The 15,218-nt window shown below is 41.3% G+C and overlaps 1 protein-coding gene across 1 annotated transcript; it reads left to right on the forward strand.

The window, feature by feature from the left end:
* Window positions 1-544: 544 nt before the first annotated feature.
* LOC147337537 (plastin-3-like) lies at window positions 545-10,803 on the forward strand. Its single transcript, XM_086305730.1, has 16 exons — window positions 545-630; window positions 2,875-2,961; window positions 4,247-4,398; window positions 4,641-4,770; window positions 4,899-5,031; window positions 5,111-5,192; window positions 5,270-5,435; window positions 5,839-5,978; window positions 7,184-7,279; window positions 7,534-7,720; window positions 7,807-7,885; window positions 7,976-8,090; window positions 8,827-8,960; window positions 9,196-9,319; window positions 9,495-9,619; window positions 9,783-10,803. Exons 2-16 carry the CDS (start codon window positions 2,901-2,903, stop codon window positions 9,913-9,915), a joined length of 1,857 nt encoding a protein of 618 aa, XP_086161856.1. The 5' UTR covers window positions 545-630; window positions 2,875-2,900; the 3' UTR covers window positions 9,916-10,803.
* The last annotated feature ends 4,415 nt before the right edge of the window (window positions 10,804-15,218 follow it).

The raw sequence follows: 15,218 nt of genomic DNA on the forward strand, positions 1-15,218 counted from the left end.
TTCATTTAAATAATCTAGAAATTTTTCTTACTCTACCGTTAAACATACCAAAAATTCCCTTATTAAGTAAAAGGTTGTAAGTGGTTGTTAAATAAGTTATCAAAGCTGTGAAAAGATGCCAGATATGAGACCTGCTTCCAGATGGATTATAGTTAGTGTTAATGTAAATAGGCTAAAATTGTTAGAACTACTTACATTAGTTTATATATAATGTATTTCAAGTCTGCCCATCAAAGAGTTTATTGTTTGAAGTTGAGAAACACAAGCTATTAATGCTAATTAAGCTACTGTTAGTGTTACTACATTTTATTTGTTTAGCATTACATATCAGTTGGCCATAAGTGAGTCTTCGTGTTTCTCTCTGTTTCATTAGTGCAGAATTTTATGTTCTTGGTAAATTTCGCCATTGTCTCCGAAGAACACCACAGACAGTGTTTTCTTTTGCTTGGTGCTCAACATGACCGCGGGCATGAGGAGGAGGCTTGGTTAAGGGAAAGGGTGGCGCCGAGGGGGCGGAGCGGCTCCCTTCTCCGGGCGGCGTCAGCAGAAGAAAACGGGACAGAGGGGCAGAGCCAGGCCGACAGAGAGATTGGTTTCCCCAGGTGATTTTGCCCCATCCGCCGACTACAGGTAAGCACAATGAGAGTTTCAGGGCGTTTTCTCGTGACTAATGACAGGAGGGAAAGACTTTTATGCATCGGAAGAAAACAATTTAAAACTCACTGCGACACATCAGCTGTCCGTCCATTCACCTAGAAATCACATTTTACAGCTTATGTGGGGATGCTTGTAGAGACTGTATTCAATAATATTTTAAACATATGCTAAAATACGCAGTATTTGTGGGTTAGATGGCTCATGGTATGCACACATGGTAGTTAAGCAAAATGTCACCTTGTGTATTACTTTTATTCTTATTTCATGACTTTGTCTTCTTGGAATACTATATAACTTCTAAGTTGCGTATATTATTACAGCATATTGTGCGTTACTTGCAGCCTGTCTGATAAAACTCCCACTCAGGCCTCAGCCACACCGTTAATAGACGTGAAAGTGGCTTTTTCTTTCAGTGAGTGCTAGAATGTGATTGGCAGACGGTGCAGCAGCAGCGGCCGGACGAAGTGCGTCGTCACACTGAGCATGTGCCAGGCTTTATAAGCTATGAACATCATTCATGTGCGCGGGCTCTGCCTAATCTATCTGCAGTACAAATTGCATGCAGACAGCCAGACTTTTACAGCGGGCTGCAGTGCTGTTCAGTCAGTGTCACGTCTCACAACAGAGGGGCAATTTTGAGGTGGTCGGTTTGTCCAAATAATAGTCCCCCCCCCCCCCCCCCCCCCACACACACACACACACACTAATAATAATACTCATAAAAGGATTTGGATTTATTGGCAAGGACACGTCCATCTGAAGGTCTGATCTTCCCAAAGCAGTGACACCTGGTGGCGGCATGATATGTACATTTCCTATAAACTGAGTATTGTGAACGAGTTGCTACACAATTAAAATGTTTAGATCATAATACGATATTTTCGAAATAATCCGAATCACATTTTTTGCCTTTAAAAGCCTAAAAACCTGTGAAATCTAGCTTGTAAAATCAAAATAAAAAAACAGCAACACTTTTTAAATACCTCTATGCTGTTTGCACCAGTTCAAAGCAGTAGTGTGATGTGCACATATTTGGGCTGGTTTGCGTTAGGAGAGATGCTTTTCCTTTCTTTATTCAAATAACCGTGGGTATAGCTAACTGCCGTCTGATCACCACTGTTGTCTTTTTAAAGGGGCATTTTTGTTTCTAGTTTTTATAGAGATATTAGAAGGCTTGTATTCAAGTGCCTGTATCCATGTGTATCTGGTTGAGAAACCACTGTTTGCATATTCACGCTCAGCTTTGCCTGTTAATTTGTTTGTCATGCTGTAACATGATCAGGGTGCGTGAGAGATTTTTGTTTCAAGAGATGCAGCCCTAATAGGAGCTCAGTTTTTGGAAAAAAAAAACCTTATTGAGTGAGAAAACTGTTAAAACTCATTTATTATATAAATATTTTTTAATAAATGTATTAATATAAATATGTATTTGTATGCATGTAATTAATTTCTAGTTCAATTTCTGTTATTACCGCAGCCCACCTGCAGTACCTGTGTGGTCCACCAGGGCCCCACACTTTGATAGTCACTGGCCTATTGGATGGCTGTACGAAATGATCCCTAATAACATTTAATATTTTTGGTATCATTGCTGGAAAATTTCACATTGAAAATGGAAATTGGTGCCAGCTGCATATTTGGAGCCGCTCTGCTGGACAACCTGTGTCATTACAACAAGCTTCTTGTCTTCTATTTCTAGCTGCTTTCAATAATGATATTAGTGTATGGCTATTATACCACTCAGGCTCTATGCTGTCATGTACACTGACATGCCATTTCATTAGTTACACCTGTTAAGTACTGAGTTGGACCCCCTTTAACTTTCAACGCTGCCTTTATTCTTCATGGCATATAGATTCAACAAGGTGCTGGAAGCGTGCCTCAGAGATTTTGGTCCATATAATAATGGATTGCATTTATATAGCGCTTTTCGGGGCCCTCAAAGCGCTTTACAATTCCACTATTCATTCACTTTCATATTCAAACACTGGTGGAGGCAGCTACAGTTGTAGCCACAGCTGCCCTGGGGCAGACTGACAGAAGCGAGGCTGCCATATCGCACTGAAGGGCGAACTGAAGCACTGCAGCCAGTTCAGTCACAATGCATGCATAAGAAATCTGCATTTTATAAGCCTTTTATGGTCATTACTCCTGATGCTCTGTGCGATGTGTCCGGAGTTGGTACGCAGCACTTACACGCATCATTTGCCTGTGTAGGTGTCAGGTGTCTCACAGGTGTCGGAATGTCAAAGTCTTTCAGTGCCGAGGAGATGGCGGAGATAAAGGAGGCCTTTAACAAAGTGGGTGAGTAAAAATGTGTGTGTTTGTGTGTGTTCGTTCACATTGCAGAAAACTATGAATTAGCCACTTATTTTTGACTGTGTGGTGTACATGACTGTGAAAAGTGCCTCTTTGTGCACGCCTGTGTACGTGTGCAGGATCTGGCAGACAGAAGCTTTGATACGCCTACATTCCCGTTATTGTCTAAAGCAGCGATCCCCAACCCCCGGGTCACGGACCGTTAGCGGGCCGTGAGAGTTTGGTACCGGGCTGCGAGAGTTGAAGCTCAGGTGTGAAATTGATGATTTTCAGGGTTTTTAACGCTAACTCGGTTTCACTGGGTCTTTTTTCCCATTTTTTTGGTACCAGGCCGCACAGAAAAAATAAAAAACTTACTAGTGCACGATCAACTGTCTTTTCTTTTAAAAATAATCTGAGTGTTACTTCCCATTCACAAAAGACCCACGAACTGCTTTAAAAGCTTTAAAAGTATGTTCGAGGCATCAACTACTTTGGATAAAAGTCATGGCAGAATATTCCAAGATTGCCACAACAGCACACACACACTACCTGTGTGAAGCGGGGTTTTCTGCGGTTCCAGCTACCAAAACAAAATTGCGGAGCAGGCTGAGCATAAGCAACACACTTCAGGTGTCATTGTCTCCCCTCTCATTGATTTAGCATTATGGTGAATTATATATTTTCATGTTCTTTATAAATGTTTTGTAGTCATGCGTCTTATTTTGAAAGAAATATTTACGCGTTACCATAGCGACCAGAGAGCATTAAGGGGCAGAGAGGAGGATGTTACTCTCAATGTTGTTGGTGCATTTCAGGAGGACGCTGCTAATAAAGTTACACAATTACACAGTGAATTTGCTTATTATTAATAAATTTACAAAATAGCACAGTTTTTGTCTTGGTCGTATCATTTTATTTGGTTGTATTTATCTGCGACACCTTAAAGGCCGGTCCGTGAAAATATTGTCTGACATTAAACTGTCCGTGGAGCAAAAAAGGACCGCTGCACTAAAGGAGCAATTCAGTAAATTTTACTCCAGAAAAGTTGGAACACTGTGTCACGTAAGAAGAGAAAAGAATGCCATGATTTGCACATCATTTCAATGGAAAATACTACAGAGTAAACATAAGCTGAGACTTTAGGGCACTGACTCTTAGCATGTCACAATGGCAGCACTTTAAATCTCGCCCTGCATATCTGGAAAACTGTAAATAAAGAAATAAAGAGTAGAAGTTTAAGCTTAAGTAAAGTTCTCTTTCATTTCCTGTCTTGACACACCACGTGTAGATGCGGATGGCAATGGGTACATCTCCTCCACCGAACTTGGCAATCTCTTCCGAGAGGTTGGCTGTCCTGTCCCGGGATACCAGCTCAGACAACTCCTCCAGAAGCTGGATCTGAACAACGACAGCAAAATTGAATTATCAGAGTTCGAGGCTGTAGGTAACACTAGTTAACTAACTGTAGTAATTCACAGCTTTACTAACAGTTTACTCACAGCAGCCAAAAAAGTAAACATGTTACATAAAAATCTGTTTATATACTAATGTACTGTAAAGAAAGGCAAAGTACCATAACATATTAAGTGATAAATGACTTATATTGGTTAATATCTTGACAAATATACAGTAACCATGGTTTGATTGTCTGTAAGTTAGCGTGTGTTTGCATATATATTCAGCTCTTTAAGGAACTCAAGGACGACCGCATAGCCCAGAGTTTCAGGAAAGCTCTCAACAAGAAAGAAGGCATTGTAGCCATCGGGGGCACCAGCGAGCTCTCAAGTACAGGAACTCAACATTCGATCTCTGGTTAGTAACGCCATATATAATATGTGTGGTGTCACCGCCTGGTGGAGTCAGAGAACTCTCTGATCAAACAGCCTCAGGTTTTAGTCGTCGCAGAAACAGATCTGACACTTGGCTTTGTCGTATTTCAGAGCAGGAGCGCTTCGCCTTTGCCAACTACCTCAACTCGGCTTTGGAGAAAGATCCCGACTGTCAGCACGTTCTCCCCATCAACCCCAACACCGAGGATCTGTTTAAAGCTGTCGGAGATGGCACCATGCTCTGGTAAAGCAGTTTTCTTTAGACGCTGTTTGTCACGTTCAGGCAGTGCGCTAAGATGCTTCCCTCACGCTCACTGTTTCAGTAAACTCATCAACCTATCTGTGCCTGACACCATCGACGAGAGAACCATCAACAAAAAGAAACTGACTCCTTTCACCAAACAGGTCAGTTGGTTCCCTTTCACATCTTAATCGTGTGCTGGCTTAATGCGATTTAACCCTTGACCCTTCATATCCTACAGGAGAATCTGAACTTGGCTCTGAATTCTGCTTCAGCCATCGGGTGCCAGGTCGTCAACATCGGAGCTCAAGATCTGAAGGAGGGGAAACCTCATCTAGTGCTCGGGCTCCTCTGGCAGATTATCAAGATAGGGCTGTTTGCCGATATCGAGCTGAGCCGCAATGAAGGTGGAGCACAGATAGATTTGCAGATAGATTTGTCTGTGGAGAGGGAATTTTGCAAACATGCAAAAAGTAAAACACAATTTAAAGGGGACCCATTATTTGTTTTCCTATATTTTCTATCATTTCACTTCCTGGCCACAAAAAAGTGACTCACTGTAAAATGTCACATTGACCCGCCTTTAGCTCTTCACTAAGCTTATGCAGTGTCACTACATTTACTTCTATCCAAAGCTGCACTGACTTCTTTGACAAAATCTGAACCCTCTGTGACAGTTTGAGCCCAGTGAATCCCAGATAAAAAGGAGAGTCCCAGGATCAGAACATGGAAGTTTATATAGCAGTTGTCCTTTAAATACATGCTGGAGTTTAGTTTAGGCACCAGAGTCATTCCTCTCTCTTTGTATAGCTATTGCAGCGTTGCTAGAGGAAGGTGAGAGTCTGGAGGAACTGATGAAGCTCAGTCCTGAAGAGCTGCTGCTCCGCTGGGTCAATTTCCATTTAAAGAAAGTCGGGATGAAGATATCAAACTTTTCTGCTGATGTTAAGGTAAGAAAATGTAACCAGTCGCTTCACTGTTTGCTATTAGAGACTGAATCCTTATTTGATCTTTTACAGATGTTGGGTCACAATTTAAAAAAATCACATTCTCTTCAGGGTAATATGCCTGTGACAGTATAAACACTTCATTCATGGGTTGTAGCTCTGACACACGGGCGTTTGAATAGTTGCTTAGATTAAACATTAAACTAGAATATTTAAATGATGAGGGCAGAATATGCACAAATAGTCCCTGTGAAACAGAAGAACGTTTGTTTTCCACTCATGGCTCTGTTTGAGTTCACATATCTGATATCGTCATGTCAGGCTAAACACAGCTACCTGCTTTTCTCTGAGCTTTCTCTTCATGAGGGACAGCCAATCAGAGGGAAGCTGGCTAAAGGGGAGGGACGTTTTAAAGACAGAGGATAGTTTGTTTCAGGTAGAGGATGAACTGATTGTCTCCACCAAAGCCCAGCATAAGCAAAATAATTATAGGTCAAATTAAATAGATCAGCGGTCCCCAACCACCAGAGTCGTTTGGTACCGGGGCGCAAGAGTTGAGGCTCGGGTGTGAAATTTATGGTTTTGGGGTTTTTTTATCTTTATTTTCTATCGTATTTATCGTTAACTCGGTTTTCCTGGGTCTTTTCCCGTTTGTTATGAATAAATCTTCTTTTTTTGGTACCGGTGCTGTTTTCATTTTGTTGTGCTTATCCGCGACACCTTATCCGCAACATAAACTGGTCCGTGGTGCAAAAAAGGTTGGGGACGGCTGAAATAGATGTTCAGTAAAATATTAAAAAGCAAAGGCAGGTTGGCTCTGCAGTTGGCTGCAATTAACTGTATTCTGCTTTCATATAAAAATTTGTAAATGCACTTTTATTTTTGCACACATTTACACACATTAAACACACATTTACATTTATTTTGCATGAGTATTGTCACATATTGCAACAACACATAATGCTATTGAAATCAACCCTGAATAAATGAATAAATGTCACTCAAAATTCATGTTTACTCTCAAAATGCTGACTTTAACTAATCAAACTACGCTAAGTACAAGTAGAATATAAATATTACATTTAATTGAATTTTACTCCTTCATGTTTGTTGAGGGTGAAGAATCTTTTTTTTAGCGCTGGGAATAAACATGAGCGCTGTCTGACACGGGTCTGTCTCTGCCTTTGTGCACTTCTGTTCCCACGCAGGACTCCAAGGCCTACTTCCACCTGCTCGAGCAGATCGCCCCAGATGGCAGCAAAGAGGATGTTCCCCATGTTAACATTGAAATGAGCGGTCTATATGTGAGTTTGCTTGAAAGGCAGCATGTCGTTTGCCTTGTAGATTCTTTGTTTGTAGTGCTGTTCTAGTCAGGCCTAACCCTTCATACACACCCTGCATACACACACACACAGTAGAAAAATGCCCCAGTGATGTCAGAGAAAATGGTTCAATTTCTTTATTTGAACGCTTGAAAACTGAGAACTAATACAGAGGATGAATCTGTCATTTAAATACATGCATATCACACGCCTCTGTGCCTGTGTGTGTGTCACAGGAGCAGGATCTGGTAAAGAGAGCAGAGTGCATGCTGCAGCAGGCCAACCGTCTGGGCTGCAGGCAGTTTGTCACTGCCACCGATGTTGTGAGTGGAAACTCTAAGCTCAACATGGCCTTCGTGGCGACCCTTTTCAACAAACACCCGGCTCTCACTAAACCAGAGAACCAAGAGTGGATTGTGGAGAGTAAGCATGGATGAGCATTTCCTTTCTCGCTCCTGTAGTCGCTGAGGTAAGATCCTGTGGCTGACTCTGTCTTTCACGATCTCCAGGTGAGACCAGGGAGGAGAGAACTTTCAGGAACTGGATGAACTCTCTCGGCGTCTCTCCAAATGTTCATCATATCTATGGGTCAGTGTGCGATCTGTACCGTTTAGCAACACTCTGATATGTATTTTACATGTGCATGTTCACCTCACACGCCACTGTGTGTGTGTACAGTGATCTGCAGAATGCCATAGTGATTCTGCAACTTTATGAAAAGATTATGGTTCCAGTGGAATGGGACAAAGTCAATCGCCCTCCATTCAAAGCAGGAGGAGGCCACTTAAAAAAGGTAAATACACAAACTGCTTCATTCAAAGAACAGTTTTTAATAAAAGATGTTCACGTGGAAACGACACATACACATTTAATGGGTGTGTATGATGCTCATTTCCAGCTCCATATATTTATGCCTTAGATTGGGTCTTGGTGGAGCACCTTGTTTTGTTTCACACTCGACACACATTCTTCCCGTCTCTTTAAGACAACCGTTTTCTTATTGGCTGCCCCTCATACAGAGACAGTCTAGTCAGCAGATGTATGGAGCTTGTATGCTGACAGTCTAAGCTTAGGTGATCATATTAAGGACATCTTACTCACAGCGATGACAGCCAAGAATAGAAAAACTGTCTTAGTGTTTAGATCAGCCTGAAAGCTGAACTTATGACTCGTGAAATATATTAAAAAATGTTGCAATGTGTAAAACGTTAGTAAAAACAGAATGTATCCAGAATGTATCCATCCATCAACAACATTAACAAATCTCATAAATCCATATTTTACTCACAGTAGAATTTAGAAAAAACTGCATCTACAGATTGACCTTTTTAGTATTATTATTTAAAATGGTAATCTACTCTTTTTAAACATTTGATATGTTTTCTACTATAAATTAAATGTGGCTTTTGAAATTTGCAATGTTTTGTTTGTGTGCGTGTAAAAACTAGGATTCCCAAAAAAGTTGGGACAGTGTATAAAGTGTAAACAACAAGGTGCAGATCCCAAAAATGTCTTTCTGCGCACTGCAGATTGAAAACTGTAACTACGCCGTGCAGCTGGGGAAGCAAAAAGCCGGGTTTTTCCTGGTGGGGATTGGTGGACAGGACCTGTACGACGGAAACCCTACTCTAACCCTGGCACTGGTGTGGCAGCTGATGAGGAGGTGATTTTCTTTTGATTCCTATGTTGGGTTTGCAGTACAATCGAGGACAGATAGGGGGTACTGCTGTTTCAGGATGGAAACCGAAAAAGTCAGAGCTCTCTCACCAAGTTCATCGAGTTTAATGCACTGAGCTGTTATGATGAGACACATCGGTGCACTGATGATTAAAAACACCGGGGCTTATGGGAAATATAGTGCTCAGTAACGAGGCTAATATTCTCACATCCACATGCAGGTACACGTTAAATGTCCTCAAAGACCTTGGACATGGAGAAGTTGCTGGAGATGATGTGATCATTTCCTGGGTCAACAAGACTTTGTCTGGCGCTGGCAAGACTTCCTCTATAAAAAGCTTCAAGGTAAAAAGTTACACTTTGCCAGAGAAAGTATGCATTCATTACACAAACTAGCCAATTACTAGTGTAATGTGAGATATTTTCACATGTATATTCTGTTTTGTCATTGTGGATTATTGCTTGTGAAGAGTGAAAGACCAGCTGTGGATGTGTGATGCTTGTGTGCTCTTCTGTTTAGGACAAAATAATCAGTAGCAGTCTGCCAGTTCTCGACCTGATTGATGCCATCCAGCCGCAGAGTGTCAACTTTGAGCTGGTTAAAAAGGAAAATCTGTCAGAGGAAGACAAACTGAACAATGCCAAGTAATCACCTCTGCTGCTCCGTTTGTTTCCAGTAGTTACTGGGCTTTTGTATTTCATTACATTGCTATCTAGAACCTTAGCTGGCAGTGGGGCATTCTGATTATTACATCAACGTTGTGATGATGAGGTGATACACTCTAATTACCATCCTTCCTTTCTCCAGGTATGCCGTCTCCATGGCGAGGAAGATTGGTGCCAAAGTCTACGCCCTGCCTGAAGACCTGGTAGAAGTCAACCCCAAAATGGTGATGACCATCTTCGCCTGCCTGATGGGGAGAGGGATGAAGAAAGCTTAAAGGAGACACGCTTGCACCTAAAGACAAACAGACACACGTGTAGTGGGCATAGATGTACTGCGTTGTTGTTTTATGTGGTTATTCTGAGCTAACCAAAACAGAGTGAATCCAATCTGAGTGTAAACAGTAAAGTGCAGTAAAGTGGGACTTCTTTAACGGCTACATGATATAAAGGTTGAGGTTTGGTTTGGGGCTTTTCTTTGGATCTCATTTTTACGATCGTTTACGAGGTGATCATCGTCTGTGCTACTCGCTGAGATGAATCTAATAGAGCGCTGACTATCACAGGGTCTGAGCCATGCATGCTAGGACTGTGCGAAGGGGAAACCTGTTAAGAAAATATGAAATTGTGTCTTTATGTTTGTCTTTAAGTTATGACACGTGGCAAATATTCAAAAACAACTACTTCACATCTCACATAGAAGCACCTAATGCTGCCTTTCCTCCATTCCTGAACATATTTAACATTTTCTCAGCTGCTTTTTCCTCTCAACTTCCCATGTGTCAGTTATTGTTCTCGAGCCATAATAATCTTTCATGTATATGACCAAAGCTGTGCTACATTATAGGCAGATAATATATTCACAGAATATAAAACTGAAACCTGTTTTAACCTTCAATGTCTATTAAATGCTTTGACTAGGATTTTTAACCCAGAACAGCACATCTGTAGTGCTTTTTTCTAGCGCTTTGTCTGTAGACGGTCTGTTCCAGCATAACACTTGAATTCAGTAGCTCTGCTTTTGCTGCCATGATGACTGCAATAAACAACCTCAAAGGTTTAGTCCCGGATTAATTTAAAGTCATGCGAGCAATACTTTCAATGTGTTGTGTGCACAATTACGTCTGTTATGGTAAACAATAAAATCTTTTTTCATATATTATCTAGTTTTGTGTTCTGTGTGATTTGTTCTGTTGCCGTTTCAAGCGTGTTATTGCAACAACCACACATTTACTTACTGAACAGAACCAATAGCAGTCATTCATTTCCATTTCCTTAAATATTATTATTGAGATTTTGCTTCCATCACGTAGCAAATAGCACGATGTTATATTTATTTGTATTTAGCAATTAAAGACTGTTTTACATTTAATTGATGGCACAGCTGAGGCTACTCTGAATTTTCTTGGTCTACTGAAACAGGATATCATGGATAAATGTAAGTTTCATTTTTAAGAGAACTCAGACTCCTGACAGGGACTAGAAAGAGAGAGCAGATTTCTCCTGTTTTGGCTTCCCTTCATTGGCTTCCTGTTAAATCCAGAATTGAATTCAAAATCCTGCTCCTCACATACAAGGTCTTAAATAATCAGGCCCCATCTTATCTTAATGACCTTGTAGTACCATATCACCCTATTAGAGCACTTCGCTCTCGCTCTGCAGGCCTACTTGTTGTTCCTAGAGTATTTAAAAGTAGAATGGGAGGGAGAGCCTTCAGTTTTCAGGCCCCTCTTCTGTGGAACCAGCTTCCAGTTTGGATTCGGGAGACAGACACTATCTCTACTTTCAAGATTGGGCTTCAAACTTTCCTTTTTGGTAACGCATATAGTTAGGGCTGGACCAGGTGACCCTGAATCCTCCCTTAGTTATGCTGCAATAGACATAGGCTGCCGGGGGATTCCCATGATGCATTGAGTTTTTCCTTTCCAGTCACCTTTCTCACTCACTATGTGTTAACAGTCCTCTCTGCATTGAATCATATCTGTTATTAACCTCTGTCTCTCTTCCACAGCATGTCTTTATCCTGTCTTCCTTCTCTCACCCCAACCAATCACAGTAGATGGCCCCGCCCCTCCCTGAGCCTGGTTCTGCTGGAGGTTTCTTCCTGGTAAAAGGGAGTTTTTCCTTCCCACTGTCGCCAAAGTGCTTGCTCATAGGGGGTCATATGATTGTTGGGTTTTTCTTTGTATCTATTATTGTACGATCTACTGTACAATATAAAGCGCCTTGAGGCGACTGTTGTTGTGATTTGGCGCTGTATGGTAAATGGCCTGTATTTGTATAGTGCTTTACACGTCCAGTCATCCACCCATTCACACACTATATAAATAAAATTGAATTGAATTGAATTATACATAACAGTCATTTCTTTTGTGTATGTGTGTGCTGCTTAAGTATTACATCAAAGAATTGGCTTTAACTTCAGTCAGTCTGCTCAGCAAACAGCAGCAGGTTAATCCAAATCTTCTACTGGGTTGGGGGGTTGGGGGGGGGGGGGGGGTGGGTGGACTCATGCTTGAGAAACTTTGAGATGATCTGAGCTCTGTGACGTTGATCGTTATCTGAAGATGCATACACTGTGGTTATAAAGGGATGGACATGGTCAGCAACAGTACTCGGGTAGGCTGTGCGATTTATGCTCAATACTCCCAAAGTGTGCCAAGAAAGCATCAGCCCACACCGTTACACCACCACTACCTGCCAGAAGCACTGATAGAAGGCAGCATGAAGTTGCAGCAAATAAGCAGACTCATCAGAGCAGGCAACCCTTTTCCAATCTACTGTTGTCCAGTTTTGGTGAGCATGTGTGAAATGTGGCATCAATGTACAGTACTGTTTTTACCTGACAGGAGCGGCAGCTGGTGTGTATTGTGCTGCTGTCGCCCATCTGCTTACATTGTTGCCCATTCAGAGGTGCTCTTCTGCATGGCTTGGTTGTTTTTGAGTTACTGTTGCCCTCCTGTCAGCTTGAAGCAGACTGGCCGTCTCCTCTGACTGCTGGGATCCACAAATTATTTTTGCCAGAAGAACTGCTGCACACTGCATATTTCCTCTTCTCTCTGTAAACACTAGAGAGGGTTGTGTGGGAAAATCCCAGCAGATCACAGACCAGCCTGTGTGATACCATCAACCACGCCACATTTAAAGTTGTTTAAATCACTTTTCTTCCTCATTCTGATGCTCAAACCGAACTTCAGTGTGTTTCCTGTACAATCATGCCAAAAATTCATTGGGTTGCTGCCCTGGGATTGGCTGATTAGATTCACATTAGCCAATAGTTGAGCAGTTGGTCCTAAGAAAGTGGCCATTTTACTTATGTTTATATTTAGGACTCAAGGACTAAAGAAGTTTATTGTCATTTCATATGGTGTTACCCAGCCTGAAACAAAATGCTGTTTCTCACCAGCCTCTACAGTGCAATAAGCAATACAGTTTAAAAGAATAAGTTTAAAAAAGAGCAGTAAAAAAAAGGCATAAATAGTATAAGATCTAAGTTCTAAAACAAACTCCAGTCACATGTCACATTCGTTTGGGTAGATAGCAGCAGTCCTTTCACAGAAGTCCTTTCACAGATTTAATATAATGATTACAAATGATTTCCATAAACTTTGCAGAAACTATCAGGACGCAGTTACGGCTGGCTTGTAAGGCTGGAACACAACAACCATTTACTCTCTAATGAAGGTCATAGTAAATGGTAAATGGCCTGCATTTGTATAGCGCTTTTCTAGTCCATAGGACCCCAAAGCGCTTTACACTACATTCAGTCATTCACCCATTCACACACACATTCACACACAATCACACACAATCCATTCATCCATTCTGCTTATCCTTATCAGGATCACGGGGAGGCTCCTGAAGCTCATATATTACCCAATATTGAAAGCACAAAACCAAAAAGGAACAGCAACCTAACACAAAGGCCAGATTGCTGCTTTACGAGGGACCGTAAAGGAGCAGAAAGAGCAGAGGCAGAAGCCACTATACTACATCTATCATCAGGGGGCGGGTCCTAGGCCTCAAAAACACAAATCACAGCCAAATGTATGCACAGACAAGCAAACAATAGCAGTGCTAGCGATCCATAACCTTGTTTTAACTAATTTTACATACAGCCTGCTTTGATCTTAAGTGGGCCGGACCAGTGAAAATCTTTCTGTCAGTGTGAAGACTTTTAGCTAAACACTTAATCCCTGAGATGTCTTAATATTGTTATTGTACATGTACAACAATTAGTAAATGCTTTTTAAAATAGAATAAAATTGTAGGTTATTATGTGGCAGGTAGTGGAAAAACTGTAACTTTTTCCATTGAATTGTTTATCTATCTATTTGGTGTAGTGTGAAAGTCTTTGTCAACAGCAAATCTGTCAAATTTATGAAAAAACTGTTTAAAGTTCAAAATCCATGCACTCCTTCACATTTTCCAAAGCCTTCGAGCTGCCCAGGTTGGAATTCTTCGCTGAGCTGATTCTGGTCCCCGGGCCTTATGTTTGATGCCCCTGAGAGTGTTAAATACAAGTTCAGAGTTATCTGAAGCAAAAAGGAGCTAAGCTGTGATTTACAGACAAAGCATTATGTTAAAATGTGTTAAGACACTGATGGGAACCGACATTATATTTGATTTGCTATTTTGCTAAAATGACAGACAGAATCCATCAAGGGTTTAAGTGATGTTTTCAGTGGAGGCAGCGTGCACAGTAGCATGACCTAACATGGGTGGAATGCAGGTAGCATTAACTTTATTGAATATACAGCAAGGTGACTATCTCCAGGCTTAAAATGAGCAGGAGTTGTTTTTGTGAAACAAAGGCTTAAATATTTGCAGCTGTCCTGCAATATAAGAGGGAAAACTGGGATAGGTCAGTTGAGCTTCTGACAGGTTGTTAATGTGTCTGCAGTGCGGTGTATTTGTCATCACTGCAGCAGTGGAGCTGCTATCATGATTGAGAGGCAGCTGCTTCACTTTCTAAATGTGTGCTAGTAATAACTGAGCCAATTACACGTGACACTCGATCCCAGAAATGACTTTTACCCTGTAAGGCACTCGTGTTTTCTGTCATTTTGAACAGACATGTCAACATCCCGTCACAACCAATCAAAACACATGGTGAAAACACGTTTTTGGATAGATGGGTATATTTTTGTGTTGTTTTGTAATCCATCTGAACAGAGCTGAAATAGTGCAGGTGCACTCACAAAAATCTCTCTCAGTAATCAGCAGAATACACACACACATGCACAAAGACACATTTCCAGATCAGAGGCCACTTCAAACGAGATTCTTGAATTCAGATGAGCATGCTGGTGAAAAGAAACACACACATATATGCACGTACACACACAATTTGCAATTTAAACGATGCTTTTTTCCCCCCCGAGTACCACGTGATTGTTCCTTTTATCGGTTACATTTGTTCACTCCATCCACCGTGTTATGTGTGTATTGAACTCGAGTCTGTTCATCGTGTCTTATAGCCTGTAAAAGACGTTGAGTTTTGTTTTGTGTTTTTTGAAAGAAATAATACTTTGGCGAGATGCACAGGATCTGAGCTGATGGACTGACCACCTGAACGCTG

The sequence above is a fragment of the Aulonocara sp. 'chitande type north' Nkhata Bay genome, linkage group LG2, assembly GCF_057382095.1.
Source record: "Aulonocara sp. 'chitande type north' Nkhata Bay isolate Kocher_YH1m ecotype deep benthic linkage group LG2, A_spYH_male_GT1.1, whole genome shotgun sequence".
Classification (NCBI taxonomy): Eukaryota; Metazoa; Chordata; class Actinopteri; order Cichliformes; family Cichlidae; genus Aulonocara; species Aulonocara sp. 'chitande type north' Nkhata Bay.